Here is a 16,193-nt window from a genome sequence, read left to right on the forward strand (position 1 = left end):
AAGAACATCAAACACTGGTGCCTGTCAGGCGGTGGGGGAGCTACAGGAGAGATAGCAGGGGGTGGGGAGATTGGGGAGGGATAGGAGGAGAAATACCGAATGTAGGTGACAGGAGGGGAAGGGGTGGAGGTGCAAACAAAAATGGCATGTGTATACCTGTGTAACAATCCTGCAAGATCTCTACATGTATCCCAGAATTCAAAATAAAGAAAAGAGGAAACAAAACCAAAGAAACAAACCACCCTGAAATGTGGTTTGTTCCGAGTAATTTGAAACATTTAAAGAATGGTTAAATGAGCACTTGACAGTTATACTACAAACAGGAATAAGACAGCCTGAGTTACACATCATTGCTTTGAGAAGATAAATTTTAATGTCAATTTTCAGTCTTTAAAATCTTTGGATTTATTTAGAAAAAAAATCCTCAATCTTAAAAAGATCATGGGAAAGAAAAGAAAGGATTAGAGTCCTTTTGCTTTTTCAAATAACAAACATGGAAATGAATTCTAAGGAATGTCAACAGTCAATGTAGTGTGGTATATAAAGAATTGACTTTCATATAATGGCTAAGTTTAGAGAGATTACATTTCATAAGAAAATATTTCATAAATTTTAATGAATTTTCTATTCTGTTTTGGGAAACGGTTGTTTGTATCTTTTAGTGTATTCTCCTTCCTGTCCCTATATGTGAAATTTGCCTATTCCCTTCTCTTCTGAAATAGTTTAAAAGACTCAAAGAGAATGGCGTAAGCTTTGCATATCCTTAGTCTGATAGACATTTCTCTGGCTGCTCACTTAAACAGGTATTAGCAGCTAATTAAATAAACTACCTCTCTCCTCAGCCAGAAATTAACAAAGGCTTAAAAATTAGCAAACAAAGGCTCTGTTTTGCTGTGGCCTTAGGTGCTGACAGTCTTATCTTAAGGAAAAAACTTTTCATTGTATAGATTAAAATTAACTTTGGCAAAAATTGAAATGCAGGCAGGGAATTTTTTGGTTCAACAACAAAAACTAGCAAAAGCAAAGATACAGTAATAATATAAAATTTCCAATGTAGAGATGTAAATGTAATAATTGACACAGCCAGGGATGATTAGTGAATAATAAAATGTTGAGAGATGATCATTTCAATACAGGATATTAATACTTTTAAAAACCATTTTTCCAATTACTTCCATATAAATATATATATATCGGTATAAATAAGGTTCTCTGAATATATATGTCTGCATAAATAAGGTGTCTCTGAATAAATATATATATCCGTATAAATAAGGTGTCTCTGAAAGGTACAGATCTGGCGTCATGATCATGGTGATAGACAAATGGTGGAAAAGTCCTGGTATCACGATCATGGTGGTAGACACACGGGACCTTCTCTACCTGCAGATGGGTGAGGTAGCATTGACCCTGCAGTGTTCCTGGGAAAACATTTAGGCTGAATTTAAGCATGAGGACATTTTCAGACAACTTCAGAGTACAGACCATTGAGCCAGACAGCTGAACTGTCCTCTACAAACAAGCCCATGTCACCACCATCAACGACAACGACAAAAACGTGAGGACACTTTGGGTTCAAAAGAACTAAAGAAATGAGCTACATTATCTTTTTACTCTTTTTCAACCAAAAATGTCTCCTCTCCTTTCAGTTGTGTGATTTGTGGTGACATGGGCTGTCTGAAGGAGACAGGTAAGTTGTGCCACTCACTGTTCTACATTGTGAAGTTGTCTGTAGATTACCTCATGCTATGAAACTCAGGCTAAGCGTTTTCAGCAAGAACATGGCGTTGTTCATACTCTGCACCAGCAGAGTCCTGTGTGACACGTTGTCTTAGTGTGGAAATATGACCCCTACCCGGGAGACCAGATGGAGTCCTATCACTGTCAGAGTAAGAAACCTACTGTCCATGTCCAAAGTCAAGCGAACATGCTCTTCTGCATATAAGAAAACGGCATATGTGTAAGCCTGGCATGTGTAATAAAACTCAAGATAAGCGGTGTATGTTGAATACAATACATCCAGTGAGTACCAGAAGACTTCAGGCTCTTCTGCTTCCACCAGCTCCATGCTGAGCCTAATAAAGGAGGAAAAACCAAAGAATAAGTCAGGGAAAATAAGACACAGCAAAGCCCCAACTCGATTTCATGGGTAGGACAAGAAAGTGGTTGATAAAGAAAAATCATATATCCACTAATGACATAACAAACTATTGCCTTATGCTGGAATGGACAAGAGTAGGGGAGAAAAGAATGAAAGAGAAACAGAATGAGAGAGAGAGAGAGAGAGAGAGAGAGAGAGAGAGAGAGAGAGAAAGTAAGCTCAGTGAACTGTCCAGGTGACACACTGATGAGGGAGTAAAAGGACACTCTGAGTCAGTACCCTCAGGACACACAGCGTACACTGATCATAAAAACAAGTATGGTCAACCTACAGCAGTTACTAAATGAGAAGGGGAGGAAGAAACCAAAACCTAAGTATCTACTGCAATGAAAACCAACAGCGACGTTTGGAGGAATACTTCAGGCTTCATTGAAAAGATGGTATCGATATTGTCAGCCCACTCTGTTTTCCCTGGACCTGGCGTCTCCAGGTGTCAACACAAAATTAGCTGTTCACAGTTGCTCAAAGTTACCTGGGGCACAGTGGGCCTTGGTCTTCTTCCTCTTCTTCAACCTTTTTAATCGCTGCAATAAATTCAGATAGGGACAGACAAAGTTAGCCATTGCCCTACACCCGTAACAGTCCACCGTCTAATCCCTGCACGGGGACCTCAGACTCCTCAGCTTGACAACAGGATAATGTGAGAGAGAGACTTCAGGAGGTCTCAAGGCCAATCATAATAGAGATTCCTTGGTTTGTGTCTCAGAACCAATGGTGAAACGTCCCTATTCTGGTAGACCATTATCCCTTTATCCCATGTTTGTACAAACAGTTATGCCAAGTTTGTACAAACAGGAAAGAACCTCACAGACATGCTTGGGGAACAAAATTCATGAGGAAGTTGGTAGCTGGCAAGACATTTAATTCAGATTCACAGACAACTCATGGGCATGTGCTGCACAGCTTGGTGTGAGTTTCCAACACCCACCTTGGGTTTCAATGTCCTGACAGTTGGTCCAGGGTGCCATGGGCATGGACTGAGACTAGAGAGAGAGAGCAAAGCTCACTGACCCACCCCATGCCCGTGCTTCAGACTGAAATCCGGAGTGATTGAAATCTGCACTGATGGATAGGTTCAGCTCACAGTGATGACAACTCTCAGAGCAGCCAGGGGAGCAATGCACAAAGACTATGGGGTCTATCTGGGACACAAAGTGGAGCTTTACCACTTTCACAACAGAGTACTCACTGTCTATGTCATGACCCAAGTTGACCTGCTGTTCCTCTAATGAGTGCAGGTTGGTCCTGTAAGGCTCACTGAAGGCAAATGTGCCAGGAGGAATTGAGAGAGTCGAATAATCTTCATCCCAGGACTCCTGGGGGGCTTCCTCTTCCACAGACTCCTGCAGATTCCTGATGAGCCAGGCAGGACAGGGATGACAGAAGATTAAACCAACACGGATTAGACAACAAAGTTTCCCAGCTGATCTGATGGAAGTCAGAATGGAGTGGTCACAGAAAGCAAAGGCATTTTTCCTTCAAGAGAAAAAAAAACTATCACTTCTAAATGCAGGGTGGAGGGTGACTGCCCTGGGGACAGAGCACAAATGAGCAGCATGTGCTCAGTGCATGTGCCACAGATGAGCCACTACAGGCCACCCAGACTCTCCCTGTAAACTCTCATCACGACTTGCAGCATGAGAACTAACATGGGGCTTCAACAGCCTCGCATAAGTTGTGTTGAATTTTACATGCGGCATTCAAGTGGACAGAGCTCTTGAGGCACTTCAGACACCCAGATCTGGTGTATTAAGGGCCTCCTTTTTCCAGTATTTTGATATAATATGTCTATGTTGTGAATTTCTTCTCTTCACAAATCCTAGCAAACACACTCACAACAAATGGGCAGAAAGCAGATATGTGTCTCTCCCTGGGTTTAAACACAGTGGGAAGAACAGGTGAAACCAGGAAATCCCTGTTTGCTGAGTTCACCTGGCTCATCTGATTGCAGGTTCCCATCTTGGGAGGAGTCAGAAATTGAAATCTACACACATGCCACAAATCACCCACAACATTGTCCTCTCTGCAACACAGCATGGCTGCCATGGGAACCGGAGAGAAAGACAGCAGCTGGTATTCCTTACACTGGGCAGAAAGGAGCCGAGAAGAAAAAAGACTCAGTTATCCCTGTATAATTCAGACACGGCACCCAGCACATACAAAGAACCACAACAGCTGCCACACCCTGTGTCTAAGTTGGGTTGAATTGAACATATTGTGGACAAGGGAATGCAGGCTTTTGGCCCATGGGAGACACCAGAGAGAATGTGCTTCTAGACCTTTTCCATACTTTACCACCCATTACTTACTCCTGCTTCTTCAGCGTTACCTGGGGGCACGTGATTCCTGGATTTTCTCTGCCTCCACGACATGAACATCTTCATCCTCGTCTTTGTTGTTTTCTGCAAGTACAGATGTGTTCGTTCAGATATTTCCCATTTCACACTCTGCAGGGACAGTCAGCCCAATGTGCGCAGGGACATGAACATCTTTGTATGGGTCCCTGTTCTACCGGCTCTCATGTTTTCTCTTTAACAAAATGCCCTGGCATGGTTTCCTGATCCACCAGGAAATGCATTTCAGATCAGGAGGCTCACCGTCAAGATGAGGCTAAATGTTGAAAAGACCTTCTGCTCCCACATCACTGGAGGCTTGTGCAGCCTCTCTCTGGACTTTGGCAGCTGTCTCCGCCATCCGGACACAGATCTGATTCCCAGGGACAGGCTTGACATCCCGTCACAGCTCATATTTACAACCTATTTCTTTCTTTTAGCAGAGGATAAACAAACTTGTCCCACAATCCTCTGCACATCAGGTGACTTCACAGGCCTGCCAAGTGGCTTCTGCTATGTTATTCAGGGACATTCTCTCCATGGGGAATGCTCCAATCTTAACCACTTCCTACCACCAAATGCCCATACATCAAGTGCTTTTTCCATACATCAAGAGCTTTTTCCAATACCACACAGCAAGGGGCTTTATCTTATTGTGATATGCGGTCATAAGTGCTCACACATTTGAATGCTTCGGACACTGCAAGATGTCTGCCTTTGCAGAAGGAGAGAGAGAAATTTACCTGCCTTTGCAGATGGAGACAGAGAAAGTCAGAAAGAAGAAATCAATTGCTCCCTGACAGTTCCTAAGAACACTGCTGAAGATACAGCCTGGGACCTTCATTCTTAGTCCAGAGCTCTTTCCACTCCAATAACTGCCCTCCTGCCACATCTTCCTTCCTGTCCTTTACAACTGGACAGATGCTGCCTCCTGTTCCAAAGACCACAATCCATCATGGAAGGAGGGACATTTGCAATATGGTGACCTCCAACTCCATGGGTTTCCCATCTGTGTTCTCATTCAGAAAGTCCTAGTCATGTCATGGGCACATATGTTTCGTGGAAGAAAACACCACTGATAAAACCGTCATTGCGGAATTATGGAGGTCTGCAGCCTCTCATAAGGCCATAAAAGAAATATGCACAAAGACTAATAAAGTTTCCCTTATGCTAGACACAGTAGAATGAAGAACTAACAGTATTGGCCGGGCATAGTGGCTCACGCCTATAATTCCTGCACTTCGGGAGGCCGAGGCGGGTGGATCACGAAGTCAAGAGATCGAGACCATCCTGGTCAATGAGGTGAAACCCCATCTCTACTAAAAATACAAAAATTAGCTGGGCATGGTGCTGTGCGCCTGTAGTGCCAGCTACTCGGGAGTCTGAGGCAGGAGAATTGCTTGAGCACAGTGACTCATGCCTGGAATTGGAGCAATTTAGGAGGCCCAGGAAGGGAGGTCACTTGACCTCAGGAAGTCAAGACCAGCCTGGCCAACATGGTGAAAACCCACCTCTACTAAAAATACAAAAACTAGCCAAGTGTGATGGTGCCAACTGGGGATCACAGCTAACTAACAGGCTGAGTCACGAATACAAGGGTACTCCCTGCTCTTGAAGAAGGCGGAGGTTGCGGTGAGCCGAGATCATGCCATTGCACTCCAGTCTGGGAAACAACAGCGAAACTCCATTTCAAAAAAAAAGACACTAATAGACAGTTTACTCTGTGCCAACAACTGTCCCGGGAGAGTTACAATAAATAGGCCATCTAATTCAGTGCAGCAATTGACAGAGGTAGGCATTATTATAGTATCCTACGAACAGGTGACAAAACTGAGTAACAAACAAAAGAAGCAACTTGGATGGAGCTCAGGAGACTGGCCCAGGGTCCCTCCTCTATGTACTGCTGCCTTCAAAAAGTCATGGGTGCCGTCGTTCTTCCTCTTTACCAACGAGAGCCTCTGCAAAAAAAGCAGGACATCCCTCTGACCAGAGTAATCTTTGCTCTTGATGATGCCACTTACAGATACCACAGGGTATGTAAGAAGCAGAGTCCTCTTTAAGCTCCCTGTAGGAAGAATAGTGTGCTACCATCTCATGTTCCCCAGAACAGAGCTTTCCCTACTGAGCCTCAGCAGAAACCGGAACCAAATGAAGTTCAGCAGCCTCAGACATTTAGAACAACAGACTAGATGCTACTTGTCTGCGGGACCTTAGGTGGTACAGAGAGGATTCCTGTGAACACGATTTAGCCTCTTCCTGAGAAAAACAGGTGGTTCTGTGCCTGTGTCAGAAATCAACAGCTGAGACTACCCTCAGTCCCACACCCGCCTTACTGCAGATGTGCAAAAGTTGCTACATAACTTTGGCCTCTCTCGTCCACCTTTAACAAAATGTTAAAATACCCATTTATATTTTCCTAGATGTATGGTAAAAATGAAATTAATTGTGATGAAGACAGCCTTTTGTTTCTCACAAGAAACACAGAACATTGTTCAGCACTTTGGTGACGGTGAACCTATGAAACATACTTTCCGTCTTCAACCTGCAGCCCGGGTAGTCTTGACTCATAAGAAGTTTATTTTTGCTGTCTCTGTATTTCTGTTCTTCCTCGTGACGTCTCCGATCTTCTGTAAACAAATTCAGAAGAGCAGGTCACATTAAGCAAATCGCACTTCACACAAGACCAAATCAGTGTCTAGTCATAGAACAAGGATGAAAAATATTCTCCGTTTCAGAATGTGATATTCTGAAGGGAATGTTCTACTGGTCCCTAGATTAGGTCACCCTAGAAGTCAATGAGCCTGCTTTTCAGATCCATGGAACAAAATCTCCCTTATCTGCTAGATCTTAATCACTTATCCTCTCACCTAAGTAAGCACAAACAATTAAAACTTTGTCCCTAAAATCTTCAAAAATTGCCCTAACTACTTTCCAGAAGCATTGCAATAATACTCATTTATCTCGTCATATATGATGGCCAACAAATGGTTAGAGAAATTTATAGAGAATGGACCGACTGATGAATTCTAACAAGCTTTACATAAAAAAGAATCTGTGGAGCCAGCACAGTGTCTCATGCCTGGAACTGGAGCAATTTAGGAGGCCCAGGAAGAAAGATCACTTGACCTCAGGAAGTCAAGACCAGCCTGGCCAACATAATGAAAACCCACCTCTTACTAAAAATACAAAAACTAGCCAAGGGTGATGGTGTCCACTGGGGATCCCAGCTAACTAACAGGCTGAGTCACGAATACAAGGGTACTCCCTGCTCTTGATGGTGCCACTTACCGATACCACAGGTTGTGAAAGGAGCAGAGTCCTCTTTAAGTTCCCCACAGTGGGTACTGTGTGTTATCACCGTGTTTACCCCAGTGTCCCCAGAACACTGCTTTGCCTACTGGGCCTCAGCAGAAACCGGAACCGAATGGAAGTTCAGCAGCCTCAGACATTTAGAACAACAGACTAGAGGCTACTTGTCTGCGGGACAACATTGCAGCAATACTGATTTATCTCATCATATGTGATGGTCAGTAAACGGTTAGAGAAATTTACAGAGGAGACTGGACCAACAGATCCATTTTTAACAAAATGCTAAGCTACCCATTTATATTTGCCTAGAAGTATGGGAAAAATTCAATAAATTCTGAAGAAGAGAGGGTTCAGTTTCTCACAGAAAAGACAGAAGATCGTTCAGCACTTTCATGATGATGGTGAACCTATAGAACTTACTTACCTTTGGTCTTTAGCCGGCAGCGCAGGTAGTAGGCCGCTTGCCTCATAAGAACGTTATTTTTGCTTTCTCTGTATTTCTGTATTTCACGATCTTGTCGATCTTCTGTAAACAAATTCAGAAGAGCAGCTCACATTGAACAAATCACACTTCACACAAGACCAAATCAGTGTCCAGTCACAGCACAAGGACATAAAATATTCTCAGTGTATGAATGTGATATTCTGACTGGAATGTTCTATCGAGCCCTAGATTAAGTCACCTGAGAAGTAGGTGAGCCTGCTTTGCAGACCAACGGGACAAAACCTCTCTCATCTGGTAGATATTAATCGTGTGTCCTCTGATCTAAGTCAGTTCAAACAATTAAAACTTTTTCCCTCAAAACCTTCAAAACTTGCCCTAACTACTTTCCAAAAGGGTTGCTGCAATACGATTTATCTCATCATATATCATAGTCAATGAATGGTTAGAGAAATTCATATAGGAGACCAGACCGACGGATGAATTTAACAACCTTTACTGAAAAAGAATCTGTGGAGCCAGCATGGTGGCTCACACCTGGAATCCAAGCAACTTAGGAGGCCCAGGCACGCAGATCACCTGACCTCAGGAGTTCAAGACCAGCCTGGACAACGTGGTGAAACCTTGCCTCTACATAAAACAAAAAAATTGGCAAGATGTGGTGGTACCCACCGGGGATCCCAGCTAATTGGCTAGCTGAGGCACCAATACCTCGGTACTCCCTGCTCTTGATGGTGCCACTTACAGATAGCATAGGTTCTACTAGGAGCAGCGTCCCCTTTAAGCTCCTCACAGTGGGTACTGTCTGCTATCACCGTGTTTCCCCCAGGGTACCCAGAACACAGCTTTGCCTACTGGACCTTTATCAGAAACCGGAACTGCACGAAAGTTCAGTAGCCTCAGACATTTAGACCAGCAGACTAGATGCTACTTGTCTGTAAAATCTTACACGGTACAGAGAGGATTCCTGGAAACATGGATTTAGCCTCTTGCTGAGAAAAACAGGTGGTTCTGTGCCTGGGTCAGGAATCAATAGCTGTGATTTTAACCCCAGTCCCACAGTCCCACACCCACCTTACTACAGATCTGGAAATGTTGCTAAATATTTTGGCGTCTGTCTTCAATTTTAACTAAATGTTAAAAATACCCATTGCTATTTTCTACAAAAATGGGAAGGATGAAATTAATTTTGATGAAGAGAGCGGTTAGTTTCTCAAGACAAGACTGGACATCATTCAAAACTTTCACGGTGGTCAACCTATAGAACTTACTGCATGTCTTCGGCCGATAGTTGAGGGAGTAGTCCACCTGACTCATAAGAAGTCTATTTTTGCTGCCTCCGATATTCGGTTTATCTTCCTGCTGGGACCAGGATTTCTCAATGCGTTCCGGAATGTTCAACTCAGTGTTTCTTCTGGAAGGAGGCCTGCCAGATGCCACCTTGTTGATGTTTCGGGCAGACCACAGAAAGCCAGGGACTGGGGAGAAGAAACCCAAACACACGATGCGTTAGAAACTGGTGACTTCCAATTGGTTTAATCGGAACTGAGGGATGTCACTGACAGCACTGCCTATCAATTTGAAGACGTTGTTTCCCCGCTTTTACTCTTCTCATCTCCACTCTTGATCTCCTTAAAGTCAACTTGTCTTAGGTACTCAGTCACCTTGAAGCCAGGACATAAACACTTCTACCTTTATCTTGCTTCTATGTTTGCAGGATCTTATATGCTAGAGAGGATTCCTGTAAACATGACTTACCCTCTTGCTGAGAAAAACAGGTGGTTCTGTGCCTGTATCAGGAATCAATAGCTGGGATATTAACCCTAGTCCCACACCTGCCTTACTGCAGATGTGGAAAAGTTGCTAAATGCTTTGCCCTCTGTCTTCCATCTTTAACAAAATGTTAAAATACCCTTTGCTATTTTCCTAGAAGTATGGGAAGAATGAAATTAACTTTGAAGAAGTGAATGTATAATTTCTCCTAGACAAGACAGGACATTGTTCATCACTTTCGAGACAGTGAACCCAGAGAACTTACCTTCCGTCTTCAACCGGCAGCCCAGGTAGTAGGCCACTTGACTCATAAGAAGTTTATTTTTGCTGTCTCTGCGTTTCTGTTCTTCATCGTGATCTTTTCGATCTCCTGTAAACAAATTCAGAAGAGCAGGTCACATTAAGGAAATCACACTTCACAAAAGACCAAAACAGTGTTCGGTCATAGCACAAGGATGTAAAATATTCTCAGGGTAAGAATGTGATATTCTGACGAAAATGTTCTAACAGGCCCTAGGTTAAATCACCTGAGAAGCAGATGAGCCTGCTTTTCAGATCCATGGGACAAAATCTCCCTCATCTGGTAGATCTTAATCACATATCCTCTGACCTAAGTCAGTGCAAATAATTAAAACTTTGTCCCCAAAATCTTCAAAAATTGCCCTAACCACTTTCCAGAAGCGTTGCTGCAATACTGATTTATATCATCATATATCATGCTCAATGAATGGTTAGGGAAATTTATAATAGGAGACAAGACCAAGGGATGAATTCTAACAACCTTTACTTAAAAATGATCTGTGAAGGCAGCCCGGTGTCTCCTGCCTGGAATTCCAGCTTTTAAGCAGGCCCAGACCGGCAGATCACTTGACCTCAGGAGTTGAAGACCGGCCTGGCCAACATGGTGAAACACCGCCTCTACTAAAAATACAAAAATTAGCCAGGTGCTTTGGTGTCCACCAGGGATCCCAGCTAATTGGGAGGCTGAGGCACGAGTACCAGGGTACTCCCTGTTCTTGATGGTGCCACTTACAGATACTACAGGTTCTATTAGGAGCAGGGTCCCCTTCAAGCTCCTCACAGGAGGTACCATGTGCTATCGCTGTGTTCCCCTGGTGCCCCAGAACACACCTTTGCCTACTGGGGCTCAGCAGAAACCAGAACCAAGTAGAAGTTCACTAGCCTCAGACATTTAGACCAACAGACTAGATGCTACTGGTCCGCAGAATCTTACACAGTACAGAGGATTCCTGTAAACATGATTTCACCCTTTGCTGAGAACAACAGGTGGTTCTGTGCCTGTGTCAGAAATCAATAGCTGGGATTTTTTTTTTAAGATGGAGTTTCACTCTTGTTACCCAGGCTGGAGTGCAATGGCACGAACTCGGCTCACCGAAACCTCCGTCTCCTGGGTTCAAGCAATTCTCCTGCCTCAGCCTCCCAAGTAGCTGGGACTACAGGCGCACACCACCATACCTGGCTAAGTATTTTAAGTAGAGACGATGTTTCACCATGTTGACCAGGATGGTCTCGATCTCTTGATCTCGTGATCCACCCACCTCGGCCTCCCAAAGTGCTGGGACTATACTTGTGAGCCACCGCGCCCGGCCAATAGCTGGGATTTTAATCCCAGTCCCACACCCACCTTATTGCGGACATGGAAAAATTGCTAAATGCTTTGGCCTCTGCCTTCCATCTTTAACAAAATGGTAAAATACCCATTTCTATTTTCTGCAAGTATGAAGAGGATGAAACTAATTTTGATTAAGAAAGTGGTTAGGTTCTCAAAAGGAGACAGGACATTATTCATCACTTTCGTGGTGGTGAACCTATAAAACTTACTGTAGGTCTTCAGCTGGTAGTTCAGGAAGTAGGCCACCTGACTCATAAGAAGTCTATTTTTGCTGGCTCTGAAAGTCGGTTTGTTTTCTTCCTGATGGGAGCAGGATTTCTCAATGCCATCTGCAACTTTCACCTCTGTGTTTTCTCTGGAAGGAGGCTTGCCAGATGTCACCGTGCTGACATTTGGGGCAAAACACAGATAGCCAGGGACTGGGGAGAAGAAACACAAACACACGATGCTTTAGAAACTAGTGACATCAAATTGGTTTGATCGGAACTTAGGGATGTCACTGATAGCACTGCCTATCAATTTGAAGATGTTGTTTCCCCACCTTTACTCTTCTCATCTCCACTCTTGATCTCCTTAAATTCAACTTGTCTTAGCTACTCAGTCACCTTGAAACTATGAAATAAACACTTCTACCTTTATCTTGCTTATAAGTTTTCCAGGATCTTATATGGTAGAGAGGATTCCTGTAAACATGATTTAGCCTCTTGCTGAGAAAAACAGGTGGTTCTGTCCCTGTATCGGGAATCAATAGCTGGGATATTAATACTAGTCCCACACCTGCCTTACTGTAGACGTGGAAAAGTCGCTAAATACTTTGGCCTCTGTCTTCCATCAGTAACAAAATGTTAAAATACCCATTGCTACATTCCTGATAGTATGCGCAGAATGAAATGAACTTTCAAGAAGACAGTGTATCGTTTCTTAGAGACAAAACAGGACATTGTTCATCACTTTCATGATGGTGAACCTAGAGAACTTACCTTCCGTCTTCAGCCGGCAGCCCAGGTAGTAGGCCACTTGACTCATAAGAAGTTTATTTTTGCGGTCTCTGCATTTCTGTTCTTCATCGTGATCTTTTCGATCTCCTGTAAACAAATTCAGAAGAGCAGGTCACAATAAGCAAATCACACTTCACACAAGACCGAATCAGTGCCCACTCATAGCACAAGGATGTAAAATATTCTCTGTGTAAGAATGTGGTATTTTGACAGGAATGTCTAAAGGGCCCTAGACTAAGTTGCCCTAGAAGTAGGTGAGCCTGCTTTTGATCCATGGGATAAAATCTCCCTCATCCAGTAGACCTTAATCAGGCAAAAAATTAAAACTTTTCCCCAAAAATCTTACAAAAATTGCCCTAACTACTTTCCAGAAGCATTGCTGTAATATTGATTTATCTCATCATATATCATGGTCAATGAATGGTTAGAGAAATTTATACAGGAGACTGGACTGAGAGATGAATTCTAACAACCTTTACTGAAAAAAGAATCTGTGGAGCCACCATGGTGGCTCATGCCTGGTATCCCAGCAAGTTAGGAGGCCCAGGAGGGTGGATCCCTTGACCTCAGGAGTTCAAGACCAGCATGGCCAACAAGGTGAAACCCTGCCTCTACTGAAAATACAAGTTAGTCAAGTGTGGTGGTTCCCACCGGGGATCGCAGCTGATTGGGAGGCTGCGGCGCCAGTACCAGGGTATTCCCTGCTCTTGATGGAGCCACTTACAGATAACACAGGTTCTATTAGGAGCAGGGTCCCCCCTAAGTTCCAGACAGCTGGTACTGTGTGCCATCACCGTGTTTCCCCCAGTGTCCCCAGAACACAGCTTTGCCTACTGGGCCTCAGCAGAAACCAGAAGTGAATGGAAGTTCAGTAGCCTCAGACACTTAGGCCAACAGACTAGATGCTACTTGTCTGCAGGATCTTATATGGTACAGAGAGGATTCCTGTGAACCTGGATTTAGCCACTTGCTGAGAAAAACAGGTGGTTCTGTGCCTGAGATCAATAGGTGGCATTGTAACCCCAGTCCCACACCTACCTTACTGCAGAGGTGGAAAAGTTGCTAAATACTTTGGCCTCTGTCTTCCATCTTTAACAAAATGTTAAAATACCCATTTCTATTTTCTGCAAGTATGGGAAGGATGAAATTAATTTTGATGAAGAAACTTGATAGTTTCTCAAGACAACACAGGACATCATCACTTTCGTGGTGGTGAACCTATGAACTTACTGTAGGTCTTCAGCTGGTAGTTCAGGAAGTAGGCCACCTGACTCAGAAGAAGTCTATTTTTGCTGGCTCTGAAATCTGCTTTGTTTTCTTCCTGCTGGGAGCAGGATTTCTCAATGTCTTCTGGAATGTTCACTTCTGTGTTTTTTCTGGAAGGAGGCTTGCCTGATGCCACCGTGGTGACATTTGGGGCAGAACACAGATAGCCAGGCACTGGGGAGAAGAAACCCAAACACATGATGGGTTAGAAACTGGTGACATCAAATTGGTTTAATCGGGACTGAGCGATGTCACTGACAGCCTTGCCTGTTGATTTGAAGATGTTCTTTCCCTGCTTTTACTCTTCTTACCTCCTCTCTCATTCTCTTTATAGTCAACTTGTCTTAACTACTCAGTCACCTTGAAACCAGGAAATTAACACTTCTACCTTTATCTTGCTTATGAGTTCTGCAGGATCGTCTATGTTAGAAGGATTCCTTTAAACATGATTTAGCCTCTTGCTGAGAAATACAGGTGGTTCTGTGCCTGTATCAGGAATCAATTGCTGGGATATTAACACTAGTCCCACACCCCCCTTACTGCAGATGTGGTAATGTTGCTCAATACTTTGGCCTCTGTCCTCCAGTATTTTGTTAACATATTTTAACAAAATGTTAAAATACCCATTGCTATATTCCTAGAAGTATGGGTAGGGTAAAATCAACTCTGAAGAGAGTGCATCAATTCTCAGAGACAAGGCAGGACACTGTTCATCACTTTTGAGACAGTGAACCTAGAGAACTTACCTTCCATCTTCAGCCGGCAGCCCAGGTAGTAGGCCACTTGACTCATAAGAAGTTTATTTTTGCTGTCTCTGTCTTTCTGTTCTTCATCGTGATCTTTTCGATCTCCTATAAACAAATTCAAAAGAGCAGGTCACATTAAGGAAATCACACTTCACACGAGACCAAAACGGTGTTCGGTCATAGCGCAAGGATGTAAAATATTCTCAGGGTAAGAATGTGATATTCTGACAGGAATGTTCTACTGGTCCCTAGGTTAAGTCACCCTAGAAGTAGATGAGCCTGCTTTTCAAATCCATGGGACAAAACCTCCATCTGGTAGATCTTAAGTCACATCATCTTACCTAAGTCAGTGCAAGAAATTAAACCTTTGTCCCCAAAATCTTCAAAAATTGCCCTACTTTCCAGAAGCATTGTTGTAATACTGATTTATCTGATCATATATCATTGCCAATGAATTGTTAGAGAAATTTATATAGGAGAGTGGACCAAGGGATGAATTCTAACAATCTCTACTGAAAAAAGAATCCGTGGAGCAGGCATGGTGGCTCACGCCTGGAATCCCAGCACTTTAGGAGGCTCAAGCAGGCAGATCACTTGACCTCAGGAGTTCAAGACCAGCCTGGCCAACATGGTGAAACCCTGCCTCTACTAAATATACAAAATTTTTCCAGGTGTGCTGGTGCCCATCGGAGATTACAGCTGATTGGGAGGCTGAGGCACCAGTACCAGGGTACTCCCTGCCCTTGATGGTGTCACTTATAGATACCACAGGTTCTATTAGGAGCAGGGTCCCGTTGCAGCTTCTCATAGTGGGTACTGTATGCTACCACTGTGTTTCTCCCAGTGTCCCAGAACACAGCTTTGTCTACTGGGCCTCAGCAGAAACCGGAACCAAATGGAAGTTCAGTAGCCTCAGACATTTAGACCAACAGACTAGATGCTACTTGTATGTAGCATCTTGTATGGTACAGAGAGGATTCCTGTAAACATGATTTAGCCTTTTGGTGAGAAAAACAGGTGGTTCTGTGCCTGTGTCAGAAATCAATCGCTGGGATTTTAACCCCAGTCCTGCACCCACCTTACTGTAGATGTGGAAAAGTTGCTAAATACTTTTGCCACTGTCTTCCATCTTTAAGTAAATGTTAAAATACCCATTGCTAGTTTAAGTATGGGAAGGATGAAATTAATTTTGATTAAGAGAACGGTTAGTCTCTTGAGACAAGACAGGACATCCTTCATCACCTTCATGATGGTCAACCTATAGAACTTACTGTAGGTCTTCAGTTGGTAGTTCAGGAAGTAAGCCACCTGACTCAGAAGAAGTCTATTTTTGCTGGCTCCGATATTTGGTTTGGTCTCTTCCTGCTGGGAGTAGGAATTCTCGATGGTATCTGGAAAGTTTGCCTCTGTGGTCTTCCTGGAACACGTCCTGCCAGATGCTATCATGCTGACGTTTGGGGCACCACAGGTAGGGCCAGGGACTGGGAGAAGAAACACAAACACATGATCGGTTAAAAACTGGAAATCAAATA

General features: G+C 43.5%; 1 protein-coding gene across 9 annotated transcripts in view; it reads right to left on the reverse strand.

Annotated features, from left to right (window-relative positions):
• Nucleotides 1-350: 350 nt before the first annotated feature.
• LOC108589025 (uncharacterized) overlaps nt 351-16,193 on the reverse strand; it is a 33,594-nt gene continuing 17,751 nt past the window's right edge. For 8 of the 9 annotated variants that reach the window (XM_078335963.1, XM_078335961.1, XM_035259418.3 and 5 more), the window contains 13 exons: nt 15,933-16,142; nt 14,662-14,766; nt 13,880-14,089; nt 12,632-12,736; nt 11,861-12,070; nt 10,284-10,388; nt 9,517-9,723; nt 8,228-8,329; nt 7,023-7,121; nt 4,491-4,563; nt 3,351-3,514; nt 2,634-2,685; nt 351-2,075 (listed from right to left, as the gene is read on the reverse strand). In XM_078335963.1, coding sequence (XP_078192089.1) covers nt 1,832-2,075; nt 2,634-2,685; nt 3,351-3,514; nt 4,491-4,563; nt 7,023-7,121; nt 8,228-8,329; nt 9,517-9,723; nt 10,284-10,388; nt 11,861-12,070; nt 12,632-12,736; nt 13,880-14,089; nt 14,662-14,766; nt 15,933-16,142 — 1,886 coding nt within the window. In that variant the 3' untranslated portion in view covers nt 351-1,831. The remainder of the gene's footprint in view (nt 2,076-2,633; nt 2,686-3,350; nt 3,515-4,490; nt 4,564-7,022; nt 7,122-8,227; nt 8,330-9,516; nt 9,724-10,283; nt 10,389-11,860; nt 12,071-12,631; nt 12,737-13,879; nt 14,090-14,661; nt 14,767-15,932; nt 16,143-16,193) is intronic. The other variant, XM_078335962.1, reaches the window with a different exon arrangement.

This window comes from Callithrix jacchus, chromosome 8 (genome assembly GCF_049354715.1).
Source record: "Callithrix jacchus isolate 240 chromosome 8, calJac240_pri, whole genome shotgun sequence".
NCBI lineage: Eukaryota > Metazoa > Chordata > Mammalia > Primates > Cebidae > Callithrix > Callithrix jacchus.